Here is a 12,260-nt window from a genome sequence, read left to right on the forward strand (position 1 = left end):
TATTATTTCCTTGTTAGTGAGAGAAACTGCCACTTAGCAGTTGCCTGCTGCTTTCAACAAAGCTGCTGGGTCTGTAATCCGGAGCCTCCCCTGCTCTTCAACCAACAAAATTACAGGCAAGTGGTGCAAGAAAGGGCAAATGGATGCTTGGAATATAAATTCTAGGCAAAGTCTCAAAGACTCTGAGACTGGCTGGAGACAGGCATCCAGCAGTGGCCTGATCACACTGCTCCTGAATCCCTGCTCCGTCCTCCACACTACCCCAGCTTCTGCTTGTTTCCAGGCCCGAATTTCATCCCACATTAACCCCACAGCTTCCAGTGCCTTACAAAGATTCCCTTCTGTTTTGCTTGCCATCAAAGGATGTTGACTCGCTGGGGGCCAAGGTACCCCTGGAAGGTGAGCATTTGAGACCTCCCCTCCTTTGGGGATTCAAACTGATTAAATAGCCCCAGATGGCTGGAGATGGACTTGAATTATGATCAGATGGCAGGAAAGAACCTCAAGGGACCTCAAGAGGGAGGAGTAGCTAGACACAAATTCGTACAGGGTCTGATGCTTCCTAGATGAAAAAGTCAGCATCATCTCGTGAAACACAGAAATATCTCCCGACCCAGGCCTTCACTCCTGAGGCTGTGACAGCTTGTCCACACACTGTCCCCTCCAGTCCCAGAGCCATGTGACCAGGAATGGCTGCTTCATGTAAATCAGGAGCAATAGCACATCTCCCCGCTGCTTGGACGGCAGCAGGAGGTGGTAGCAAGTTCTCACTAACAAAACAAGCTGACAATAAAATGCAGGCTTTATCATCTCTCCTACCGGGCACTCCACCACAGGACCAGCTTGCTGTGGCTAGAGGGATCTTGCACCAACCTGGAACCCTTTTTCTGGTCCCCAAGTATGGTCAGCAGAATGATGGCCCCAAATATGCCCAAGTTCTAATCCCTGGAACCTGTGCATATGTTATCTTATACAGAAAAGGGGATTCTGCGGATGCGATTAAGGTTAGAACCTTGAAAGGGGAGATTATTATCCTGAAATATACAGGTGGAACACCCATTTTAATCAGCCCTTTGAAGTTTTTTTTTTTTTTTAATTTTTGATTGCTTCGAGTGGCACCCAGGATCTTAGTTCTCCAGCCAGGGATCAAACCCATGTCCCTGCATTGTGAGTGCAGTCTTAACCACTGTACCACTCTTTTGCGTGTGAACATGCGTGCTTAGTCATTCAGTTGTGTCCAACTCTTTGCGACTCCTTGGACTGCAGCCCAGCAGGCTCCTCTGTCCATGGGAATTCTCCAGGTAAGAATACTGGAGTGGGTTGCCAAGCCCTCCCTTAGGGAATCTTCCCAACCCAAGTATTGAACTCAGGTCTCCCACACTGCAGGTGGATTCTGTACCATCTGCACCACCAGGGAAGCCCTCTTTTTTTCTGGGGGCTTTTTTAATCAGCCTGATTTCAGTGGCCACTGAGAGTGGAGAATCTCTGGGACCTGATAACACATCAGTCTGTGGGGTAGGCAGCTCCCAAATGGGACAGACTGATACTACGATTCTGTTCTCCGAAGCCTTGGAATTCTTTCCTCTATATTGTTCCAAGGAAGCCTGACTCTTCCCAACATGGGGCCAGTGCTTAGTGGGGGCTGCTGTGAGTCCTCTGACAAAGCTTCTGTCGGATGCCTGCATTAGAGCAAGAAAACCCAGCTTCCCATAACGCCTTCTGAGACCATGCATGAGTCAAGACCTAGACCTTTACTTTTTGGCTGCCTGGTTTTAAGAGTTCATCCCCCAAAGCTAGGTCTGCCTCCTCGCCATAGGCTTCTGTCATTCCCCTTGGGTGTGATGTATCTTCCTAATTTGATTCTGCCCACCACCCACACCCATTTTGTTTTTATTTTCCATCTTCTCCTTAGCTACCATGGGACCAACCTGGCAACAGAGTAGAGCGAGGGGGAGGGGGGTGGTTACCGGCACCCCCAACCTCACACACCTTCTTCCCTGTCCTTGTTCGCATCCTCAGTCAGAATCCTGGCATCTAACAAGATCCTTTCTTTGATGTAGGGCCCAGGCACTGCAGCAAACTCATGGGGTGCCATGAAAGATAGAACTTTGAGGGAAAGACAGAGACACTGGACATCTGTCAGACAACTGGCAAGCTGCTAGCTTGAGGCCGTTCACGGTTTCAACATCGGATTGCACTACATTCCTTTCGATGACATAATCTCTTTGCACAGCTGGATTTTTGGCAGTACTTGATAAAAAGCAAGTACTGCAGTGAAAGTCAATGCCGAACAGGAAATGAAGGTGACAATGTCCAGTCGGATTCCAAGTTTTGAGAGGTGGTGCACACACCCCACCGGCAAGCGACTGTGGTCATTTAAGAAGAAAATAGTTTTGTATCTTCCAATATCTCTATATTATTTTCTCAAATGATTACTGAAGTATTAAAGCACAAACATTTCTTACATTATTTATATCTAACTAGTTACTAACTATGGAACTGTTGGGTGACCAAGGGACTCCATGAAAAAAATCAAGTGAGACACTCAGGACATGGTAAACTGACAATGTTTGGGAACCTTTAGGGACTTGGTGGGCGTGAGATGTCAGTTTCTGGGGATTCAGCTCTCCCACAATCAGTTTCTGGATTCTGCCAGCTAAAACAGATAGCACTTCCTGTAGGAGGTTCATGCAGCCACCTTGAAGGTCCTCACCAGGTTCCAGAAAGAGACCTGTCTCTCCTCGTAGAGTTCTTTCTTTTCTCCAGCAGATTATTGTGGCTATCATGGGTATTATAGAATGCCCATTTTTCAAATGAGGAACGGTTAGGGAATCTGCCTAAAGTCTGCAACCCTCAAGCAGTAGAGCTGGAATGGAAGCAAGCCTGTCTGGTGCAGGGTGCCTGGTCTTAACCACTGCTAATTTGTCTCCTGGAGAGGAATTCCCAAACTCAACCGAAACCACGCTAAAATCATGGCCAGTCTCAGAGACCCTAAAGCTGCACCTGTTCTGGGCCCCTTGTCTGGATCCTACCAGGTCACAGGCAATGCCTCAGTTAGCATTATCATTCATCAAAACCACAACTGACTGTTGAGGAAGTCTTCACCCGCCCCCCCCCCCCGCCACCCAATCATAGTATAATCAGCCTGGGAGCCCACATCTTGCAGCCTTACCCCCAAAAGCAAGTTCCTTGGGAGGCGGGCATTTCCGGACCAGAGACATGGCTGTCGCTATTCACTGGCTCTGCTCTAGGGGTGAAATCACAGAATCAGATTCAAAGCTCCACCTACTAACTGGGTCAAATTGGGCAGGGCTTAACACAGGTACTCAGGCAAGTGCTTTCAGCTTCTTCATCCATTAACTGTGGCAAAACAGTTCTTTGGGACTGTTACGGTTCTTAAATATTTTTTTAATGTTATGGTCCTTATAAGATTCTCAAATGCAAATCCCTTAAAATTGGGCTAGGCATTAAATAAGTGCTGCAGGCATCTACTATCATTTTATTATTTGGCACCAAGCCCCATGTGCATTGGTAGAGGCCAGGACACCAGGACTGGAATCTCCCCTGGAAGCCATCCCACACCCCGAGTTTGTCCGGGGTGGCTCTGATGCAGGGGGTGCTGGCACCTAGTTGTGCTCAGTAGGTGTTACTTTCATTCCCCTTAACTTTAGCTCCCTGGTCTGTCCCAATATTGTTTGAATATTTTACTGAGTTCGTAGCACTCACTGAACTCCAATCTCCTGGCTTCCTGGAGTCCCCAGCTAGCGTGGGAGTCAGCAGACTAATATTTTCAAATGTAGAGATGAGCACTGATAAAGAGGACATCCTTGAGTTCAATCCTACTCCAAAAACTGTGACTCTCAGATCCCAAACCCACTCCCTCCCGCCATACGCACCTCTCCCCAAGAAAGGTGTGGACACTTGCAAGCTAGTGAGGAGAAGGGACCTACCTCTAACAATTCTTGGCCCCCAGGTGAGAGGTTGTGCTTTTGTCCCTGGGAAACGGGATTCAAGAGGAAGGACCCCAAGCTGCTATAAAGACACAAAGACCACTCAGCTTGAGGGCCAGGGTGAAGCCCTCTCGGTGTCTTCCAAATACGATGAGAGCAGATCTGCTGTTCTGCTGGGGGGAATCGGCAGATATTAGAGAAGCAATTGTTCATTGAGCAGTGCTGTGCTTTGCTAGTGGCTGCAAGCACCGAAGACAGGTGGCGCCAAAGGCCCACTTCTGGACGCCGTCCGCGGGACTCCTGACAACTGACTCCGAGCGCATTCCAGAGAACCCGCGATCTTGACGACTGGAAACCGGGGGCAGGGAAGGAGAGAGCACCAGGGCCGGCTCCAACGGCATCCTGGCCTTGATCACACCCACCAGCAGTGAGCGACCTCGGAGAGTCCCGGGTCCGGAGCGGCGGAGCCTTCGGTCCCGAGAAGGCGGGGCCTGACGGTGGGCGGGGCTGTAATTAACGAGAGGCGGAACTCGAGCGGAGAGGTTGGGCTCCGTTCTCTGCGTGGCTGATGCTCGTGTTCAAAGCCCGAGAGAGAAGCCCTCTCTGGGTGGGCGGGACTCCCGGGCATTTTTAGCCGGAGGGACCTGGGGCTCTTTAGAGTTGGGCCATTATCTCAGTGTGAAGGGAAGGCGTGTTAGCCCGATGTGGGCGGAGCTCTTCCCTGGGGAGGCCGGCTTGGGGCCCCGCCTCTGCGATTTGGCGGCGGATGGGGGGGCGGGTACTCGGGGAGCCTTCCCTGGTGGCTCAGGCAGTAAAGTGTCTGCCTGCAATGCAGGAGACACGGGTTCGATCCCTGGGTTGGGAAGATCACCTGGAGAAGGAAATGGCAACCCACTCCAGTACTCTTACCTGGAAAATTCCATGGACTGAGGCGCCTGGTAGGCTACAGTCCATGGAGTCAGAAAGAGTCGAACACGACTGAGTGACTTCACTCACTATCTGCCATCCATCTCAGACTCGGGGAGGGGGCGTGGCTTGTAACGGGGTTGGGGTGTAGCCTGAAGAGGAAGGAAGGAGTAAACTCGTGGAGGGCGGAGTTTTCATCTCTCTCCCGGACAGAGTTAGTGTCTCTGCGGGACTCCCTGCACTCGTGGACCTAGTCCCCAGCTCAGCGAAGGGCGGAGCTGAGTGAAGAAAATGTGTTAACTCTGGACGGAGTTCAGAGCACCTTGAAGCGAGAACTAATAATTGCCAGTCTCAAAAATTAAAAAAAAAAATAATAATAATTGCCAGTCTCCCAGTGCAAGCCTCACTTGGGGGCGGGGCTTACGGCCCAGGTGGGCGGGACCTAGTACCGCCTCGGCCTGGGCGGAGCTGAAGAACGAAGGGGCGGGTCAACCATTCGGAAGAATCTCTGAGCTGGCAGGGGCGAGGCTTGCGGCTTTAGTGGGCGTGACCTCCGAAGAGTTCCCAAGGGGACGCTAGTCTGCCGTGGGTGGGCGTGGCTCGAAGCTCCGAGAGACCCGGCTGATAGCTCAGTCCCCGGGCGCGCCTGGAGGAGGCGGGGCCGGAGCCAGTGGGAGGAGCCTGAGCGCAGCTCCGGTTCTAGGCGGAGCCCCAATGCAGCGCTAGTGGGGGCTCTGCCCTGGGAGGCCGTCTGTTTAGGCCCGCACGCAGCTCCGCATCTGGTGCTCATTACAGGATGACAAAAAGCCGGCTCTGGGCCCCCTGCCCCACTCCCATCCCCGCCCTCTGACAGCAGTGCTTTTAACTCCTTCCTGTCCTCGAGGCGCTCTGGATCGCCTGCCCAGGGTCACAGGAGGGAATTCCAGTCCTTCACGTCCTGGCGGGCTTTGCCACCCCCACAGGCCATGCCTCCTACCTTCTCCTCCGATCTAACTCTTTGGAACACCCCTCGACCCCCCACTCCCATCCAGTGAACCTCTCTGGCTGCACCTCCGACCTTAAAAGCTTGGGCGGGATCTGGTGGGGGCGTCTGGTTTGAGTTAAGAGGAACGTGAGACCGGGGGGGGGGCGGGGGGGCGGTGCGCAGCGTTCCCTCCGCCCCCCTCCGCGCCGCCCCCCACCCCGCGCCCCCATTCGTCCCAACTCCCATCTCTCCTCTCCGGGTCCTGTGGGGCCCAGCTGAACCTTCCAGCCCAGGCTCAGCCCCTGCGTATCAGAGGGTAGCAAAGGGCACTGCGTAGGGAAGGGAGCCCTGGACCACCCCTCCTCGCCTGCCCGGGTGGTCGTGGTGGTTCTCTTCCGTCCTAATTAGAGGTCCCTTAGAAGCTGCAACTGAAAAATTACAGAGGTGGTGGGAACCGGCGCCTCCCCTTCCCAGGTCCTGCCTCTCGCAGTCCCCAAGGCAATGAGCCCAGGATGAGGGGGGTTGCTGGGTCCCCACAGGCTGTGATGATTTTTTTTTTTTTTTTACCATCCCCTCCTCCCGTTCACGGGACAGCTCAGCTTGGAGCAGCCCGAACCTTTCTCAGTCTGGGGTCTCCCTGACCCAGCACCATGCACACAGAAGGGCTCCGTGCAGCTCAAGCGACGGAGGCCTTGCTTAGGAGGCTGCCCAGGGAGCTGGGTATGGGATCTTTCTCCCGGGTTCCTTGCTCTCTTCAGCCCTGCCTTCTAGGCTCTCCCAGAGGAGTGCCTCCTGAGCACCTACAATCCAGAGGGGTGACAACACCCTTGACTCAAACCATCTGAGCCCCAGCCACCAACTTCTGCAGCCTTCAGGGAGAGGAAGAAAAGTTCCAGCAGAAGTCAGGAGAAGCTCACCCTCTGGGCCCCCTGCACTCCCCAGAATCACCAGGCCTAGAGCTTAGCTTTGACAGACCCCTAAGCACCAGTTTGGCTCCAGGTCAGCAGAAACCCTCATTTCAGACTCAGTCCCACCTTCTAAGAGTTTTGGTTAAAAGAGGAACAAACATGAAATTCTCTTCATGCCAAACCTCCCACTCCTAGGCTCACTGTGTGACCTTGGGCAAGGTTCTTGCCCTCCCTGGGTTCCTGTTTCCTTGAGAATCTCTAAAACATACCCTCCCTTAAGGAGTCTTACCTTATTTCCTTGTGGGCCCAAACAAGCTGAAGGAAGATGCCCTCCTTTTTTTCTGAGTCCTCCCAGACCCTCCCCTCAGGCACCAATGGGGATCAGAAGCTTTGGGTGAGGTTGGCACCCCGTTTATTGGAGAAGTCCCCAGCACCCACCCCCTGAGGTCCTGGGGGCCTCGGCGTCTCCTCCACTGTGAGTGCTGGGCCAAGAAAACAGAGTTCCCAAGAGTCAAGTCTAGTGGCTGATTGAGAGAGGAGCCTGGCTGGGCCCGGGGGAGCAGGAAGCCTTCTGTCCAGCTGGGCAGCCCCCATGGGTCCCTGGTGCAGCCTGGGCCATAAGTCCAATGCATGCCCCTTCCCCTTCACCCCACGGTGGGGGGGGGCTGCACCCCATCACACGCTGGTTCTGCAGGTCTGCACCCCTGTGAGGCTGCCCCGGTGGGGCGCGGGTTCCGTTGGGCCCTTGTTCCCGGCATGGGTGACCCAGCGATAGCAGTCGGTCACGCGCTTGTTGGGCGCGTGGGGGCCACAGCGGGTACAGTACACAATGCCCAGTGCAAGTAGGACCACCAAGAAGACGCATGTTGGCACCAGGAGTGCCACCAGGAGCCACCGGTCATCCCTCCGGCTTCGGCCAGCTGGACTGGCCTCCCCCAGGGCTGGAGGAGCTGATGTGGGGACTGCCAAGGACAGCCACGGAGCCAGGCTGGGGTCAAGAGTACCTTCCCTTGGGACTTGTGGGGCTTTGGAGTGGGGGTGTGGAGCGCTGGTGAGAGAGGTCTGGCTAGTGGCGCTCCGAGGGGGCAGAGGAGTGTGGAAGGCTGGAGGTTGGGAGGCAGCAGGCACAGGGACTTGATGGGCAGGGGGCACAAGGGACCTGAAAGCAGTGGTCTGAGAAGGCTGGACCGTAGAAGTAACGGGATGGTGGCTGGCCTGGGCTTTGAGGATAGGGACATCTGGGGTCACAGGGGGTTGAGGGGGACTGGAGGTGGTGACAAGAGGGGTGTGGTTAGCTGGGATTCGAGGCAAAGGCGTGGTGTTCTGGGTATCAGTGGCCTGGGTATCTGGGAACATGGGGGACTGGTGAGCGGGGAAGAGCTTGGGATATTTGGCTGAGGCCACTGGGCGCTGGTGGGCAGGGGTCGGTCCTGGCTGTGCGGCAGAGATAACAAGGGGTCGGTGGGCAGAAGGCAGGTCTGGATAGTTGGCTGAGATCGTGGGGAACTGGTGGTCAGAGGGCAAAGCTGGGTGTATGGCAGGGATTACGGGGGGCTGGGGGGCCGGGGCCAGGGGTGGGCGTGTGGCAGAGATAATAGCAGGTTGGTGGGCAGAAGGCAGTGGGGGGCGCGTGGCTGAGACCACCACAGGCCGAGTGACAGAGAGCACTGAGGAGTGGTGAGGGACCCCAGGGGCACTAAGTGGGGGTGGCCAGGTGGGGTACAGGTAGGGCATCCCTGGCTCCCCGTCCTCTGGGAAGCTAGGTCTATAGGCCAGGTCAAAGTCTGATGACTGCGTGGCCTCCATCCATGGGATCCCAGGCATCTCTGTCCAGCCACCATCAAAGGCCTCCCAGGCTTCTTCTTCATCCTCTTCCTCGTCCCCTTCGTCCAGCAACCCGTCCTCGAGGTCCTGGGATGCCCGGGCGCCCATGGCCCCAGCGGGGCTGCAGCTGATGCCATCAGCCTCCAGCTCGTGGCCCTCGCTGCAGTAGCACTCGAAGCCACCGACGTAGTTGACACACATCTGCTGGCACACCCCGGCAATCTGGCACTCGTCCGTGTCCACACAGCGGTGCGGCTCATCCTCAGCAGGCCGGAAACCCAGGCGACAGTGGCAGCTGTAGCCCTGCGGCCCTCCAGGCTCACACTGCTGCTCGCACGGGGCATGGGCACATGGATCCTCGCAGCTGTGCCCATCCGCTGCCAGCCGGAAGCCCTCGCTGCAGCGACAGGACACCCGACCATCCGCAGCCTCGATGCACTCGTGTTCACATCCCCCATTGTCAGGGCCACAGCCGGTACCGGGGCACAAGGGGCCTGTCCGCGACCAGCCCACACCACCCTCAGGCTGCTTTACGCAGAGCAGAGAGGCTTTTTTGCCAGCCTGGCACGGCACGGCAGCCACAGAGCCAAAGGGCAGCCACTCAAACTCCGCGGAGACCAGGTGGAAGGGCGTGGTGTAGACGGCTGGGCCGGCCTGGCCCACCTCCTCAGGCAGTGCGGGGCAGGAGCCCTCGAAGCCGAACTGGCACAGGTAGCCATCGACGGCCAGCGTGCAAGAGCCCTCGAGCCAGCGATGCTCGCCACTTGCCTCCAGGGCGGCGCAGCGCTGGGCTGGGCAGGGCCCGCCCGTGGCAGGCTGGGCCCAGTTGGTGAAGGCGGTGTCCTGGTCCCCCGTGGTCCACGTGAAGCCGCGCAGCGGGCGCTGGGGTTGGCATTGCCGGGCCTGCCGCTGCAGCCCGATCCACAGCAGCCGGCTGGCCGGCCCGGAGCCCACCAGGCTGTCCACACGCCGGGCCTCCTCGAGGGTCCGCGGGGTGGCCAGGTCGCCCCCCAGCTCGCGGCAAGCCCGCCAGGCCTCCAAGAAGGTGCGGCGCCGCGGGAAGAGTGCGTAACAGCTGCCCGGGAAGCAGGCAGCGCGGGGCTCAGTGGCCCAGGGGGCCTGGCCCAGTGTGGGCACCGTGGCCGCCCAGGCCAGCAGCAGGCGCAGCAGCATCGCGACGCCCCCCGACTGGCCCTGGCCCGGCCGGCAGCGGCTCTTGACAGGGGGAGGGACTGGGGCCTCTAGTGGGCGGGCCGGAGGCGGGCCCGGGGCGGGCCCGGGCCAGGCTCGGGCCTTGTAAGGAGTGGGGCTGGGGCCCTGCCAGCTCCCTGCTCCCGCTCCCCCGGGGCCGCCAGAGCAGGAAGCCGTCGGGCGGGTCGGAGGGGGTGGGTGGGTTGGGGGAAGTGCTGGGGGTGGGGGCGAGGGAGGGGAGGAGGCTCAGCTAACGGGTTGGGGAGTCCGGGTAGGAGGCAGGAGGACCCACCAGAAACGTCCTGCGCTGTCTGGGGCTCTTGGCGGTGGGGTGAGGTCGTTCCCAGAGACTGATGGAGATCTGACTGGGGACACAGCGACCTCATCACACCCGTGAACAACCTCCCGTCCTGTGGGTGGAAACACGCTCTGACTCAGGCCCTCTCATCACACACGTGTGTGCGCTCTCTCTCAGACCCTGTCCCTCCGCCCCAGATCGGCCTCCTCTCTGACACGCTGACCGCTTTAGGTGTCCCTGCGAAAGGGAGGTGGCATCTACGGGCCCTAAGACGCAAAGTCCCTCAGGGTCGCGTGCAGCCCCGGGGTGTGGGAACCACCTGGATCACCCAGGCACTGGCATCCTCCGGCCTCGTTTCTCTACAGGGCTCCTGCCGCTACCTCTGCCCTCAAGCCTCCTGGCTCCAGCTGGACTGGGGGTGGGAGCTGGGGGGAAGGAGGAGGGGCAGGGGGCTGCCCTCCCTTCACCTCTGCTCAGCCTGGGGCCCTGGGAACCTGGGCTTAGAGGGGGCGGAGGCGGCCCCTAAACAGGAAATGCTTCGCTTGGGCTCCTGCTGCAGGAGGGCTGGGTGCGTGGGGGAGGGGGCTGGGCAGGGTGAGCAGCGCTGGCTGGGACAGACTGGGAGAGGCCGTGTATGGGCACGGGGCACACAATGATGCACACATGTGTGTGACACAGGCATCGCATGTGTGGCGCCCTCCCTCCCCCCAGGGCCTGCTCTGTAGGCCTGGCTGGGGTCCTCTTCCCGCCCCTCCTGGAAGCCTCTAGAGGCATGTGCGCTGAGCACCATCATTCAGGATGGTCCCCCGGGAGCTGTTTGCCAGATTAACCCCTGCACACCCACTACGCTCCTAGCAGGAATTTGAGCCAGGGCTGGAGACACCGAGAAGTTCTGCCCCTCCGTGTGCTGACCCCGGACTGGCTTGGCTTCCCACTCTGCCCCTGACCTGCTGTGTGACAGCAGGAAGTGGCTGACCTTCTCTGGGTCCTCATTTTCATTACCTACAAAATGAAGGGAACGTGCCAGGGCCCTTCAGCTCAGCAGGGCTATTGTATCACTGCACTCAGTGTGCACAAATGTGCTTTGTCAGCTGCAAAGCACGAGACAAATGTTCCTTAGTCTTCTGAGCAAATCTGGGTTGGGGGGAGGTGGAACCAGGGCAGCCTTGCTAACCTTTTTGCAGTGGCAGGACTGGCCCTGCAGACGCAGCCAGTCGCCTGGAGAGCCAAGGCTTCAGAAGGGCTTGCCCGATTCCAGGAAGGTGGTTCTTTCAAGGTTTCCATCTGTGAAGTATAGAGATTTATCCCCTTTCTCAGGGGAGGAAAGTCAATATGGAGCCGTTCATCCTTCCATTGGCTCAGGCCCAAAGCCTTGAGATCATCCTTGACTCCTCTTTCTCCCACACCCCACGTCCAATCTCTCAGCAATCCTGTTGGCTTCACCTTCAAAATAGATCCAGAATCTGATTGCTTCTCACCACTTTCTCTGCCACCTATGTCTGGCCCAAGCCGCTACACTTGTCCATCTAGTTTCTTGCACAGCCTCTCCTCTGGTCCCTCTCTTGCCTTCTCCCTCCTGTCAGTGAGATCTTTTTAAAACCCAAGTCAGATCCAATCACTCTCCTGCTCAGAACTGTCGCGGCCCCCATCTCACTCAGAAGGAAGGCCAAAGTCCTCACCACGTATGGCCCCCAGGCCCTGTGATCTCCCTGCAAACTCCCACTCTCACCCGTCTTCCTTCCCCTCACTCCTGCTGCGCCAGCCACTCTGGCCTGTGGCTGTTCCTTAAGCTCACCAGGCCACGTGTCTACCTCAGGGCCTTTGCATTGGCTGTTTTTCTGCCTAGAACACTCTTCCTGCAAGAGATGAAGTCTCTGCTTCTTTACTGTCTTCAGGTCTCAGCTCAGGTATCAGCATCCCACATTCCCCTGGCCCCACCATACCTTGGTCTTATTCCATTTTTCTCCGTTGCACTTACCATTATTTGACATAGTATAGGTTTGCTTTTTGGCCTGGTGGCTCAGATGGTAAAGAATCTGCCTGCAATGCAGGCAACCTGGCTTCGATCCCTGGGTCAGAAAGATCCTCTGGGGAAGGGAATGGCTACCCACTCTAATATTCTTGCCTGGGAAACCCCACAGACAGAGGAATCTGGCGGGCTACAGTCCATAAGGTCACAAAGAGTTGGACACAGCTGAGCAACTAATAGTTTCACTTTT

At 57.3% G+C, this 12,260-nt stretch overlaps 1 protein-coding gene across 1 annotated transcript; it reads right to left on the bottom strand.

The window, feature by feature from the left end:
* On the bottom strand, positions 7,118–9,754 carry CD248 (CD248 molecule). The gene has a single exon (XM_005700007.3). It carries the CDS (start codon positions 9,723–9,725, stop codon positions 7,404–7,406), a length of 2,322 nt encoding a protein of 773 aa, XP_005700064.3. The 5' UTR covers positions 9,726–9,754; the 3' UTR covers positions 7,118–7,403.

Source organism: Capra hircus, chromosome 29 (assembly GCF_001704415.2).
Source record: "Capra hircus breed San Clemente chromosome 29, ASM170441v1, whole genome shotgun sequence".
NCBI lineage: Eukaryota > Metazoa > Chordata > Mammalia > Artiodactyla > Bovidae > Capra > Capra hircus.

Coding starts and splice junctions, on each gene's coding strand:
- CD248 (XM_005700007.3), bottom strand. CDS start 9,725: ATGCTGCTGCGCCTGCTGCTGGCCTGGGCGGCCACGGTGCCCACACTG.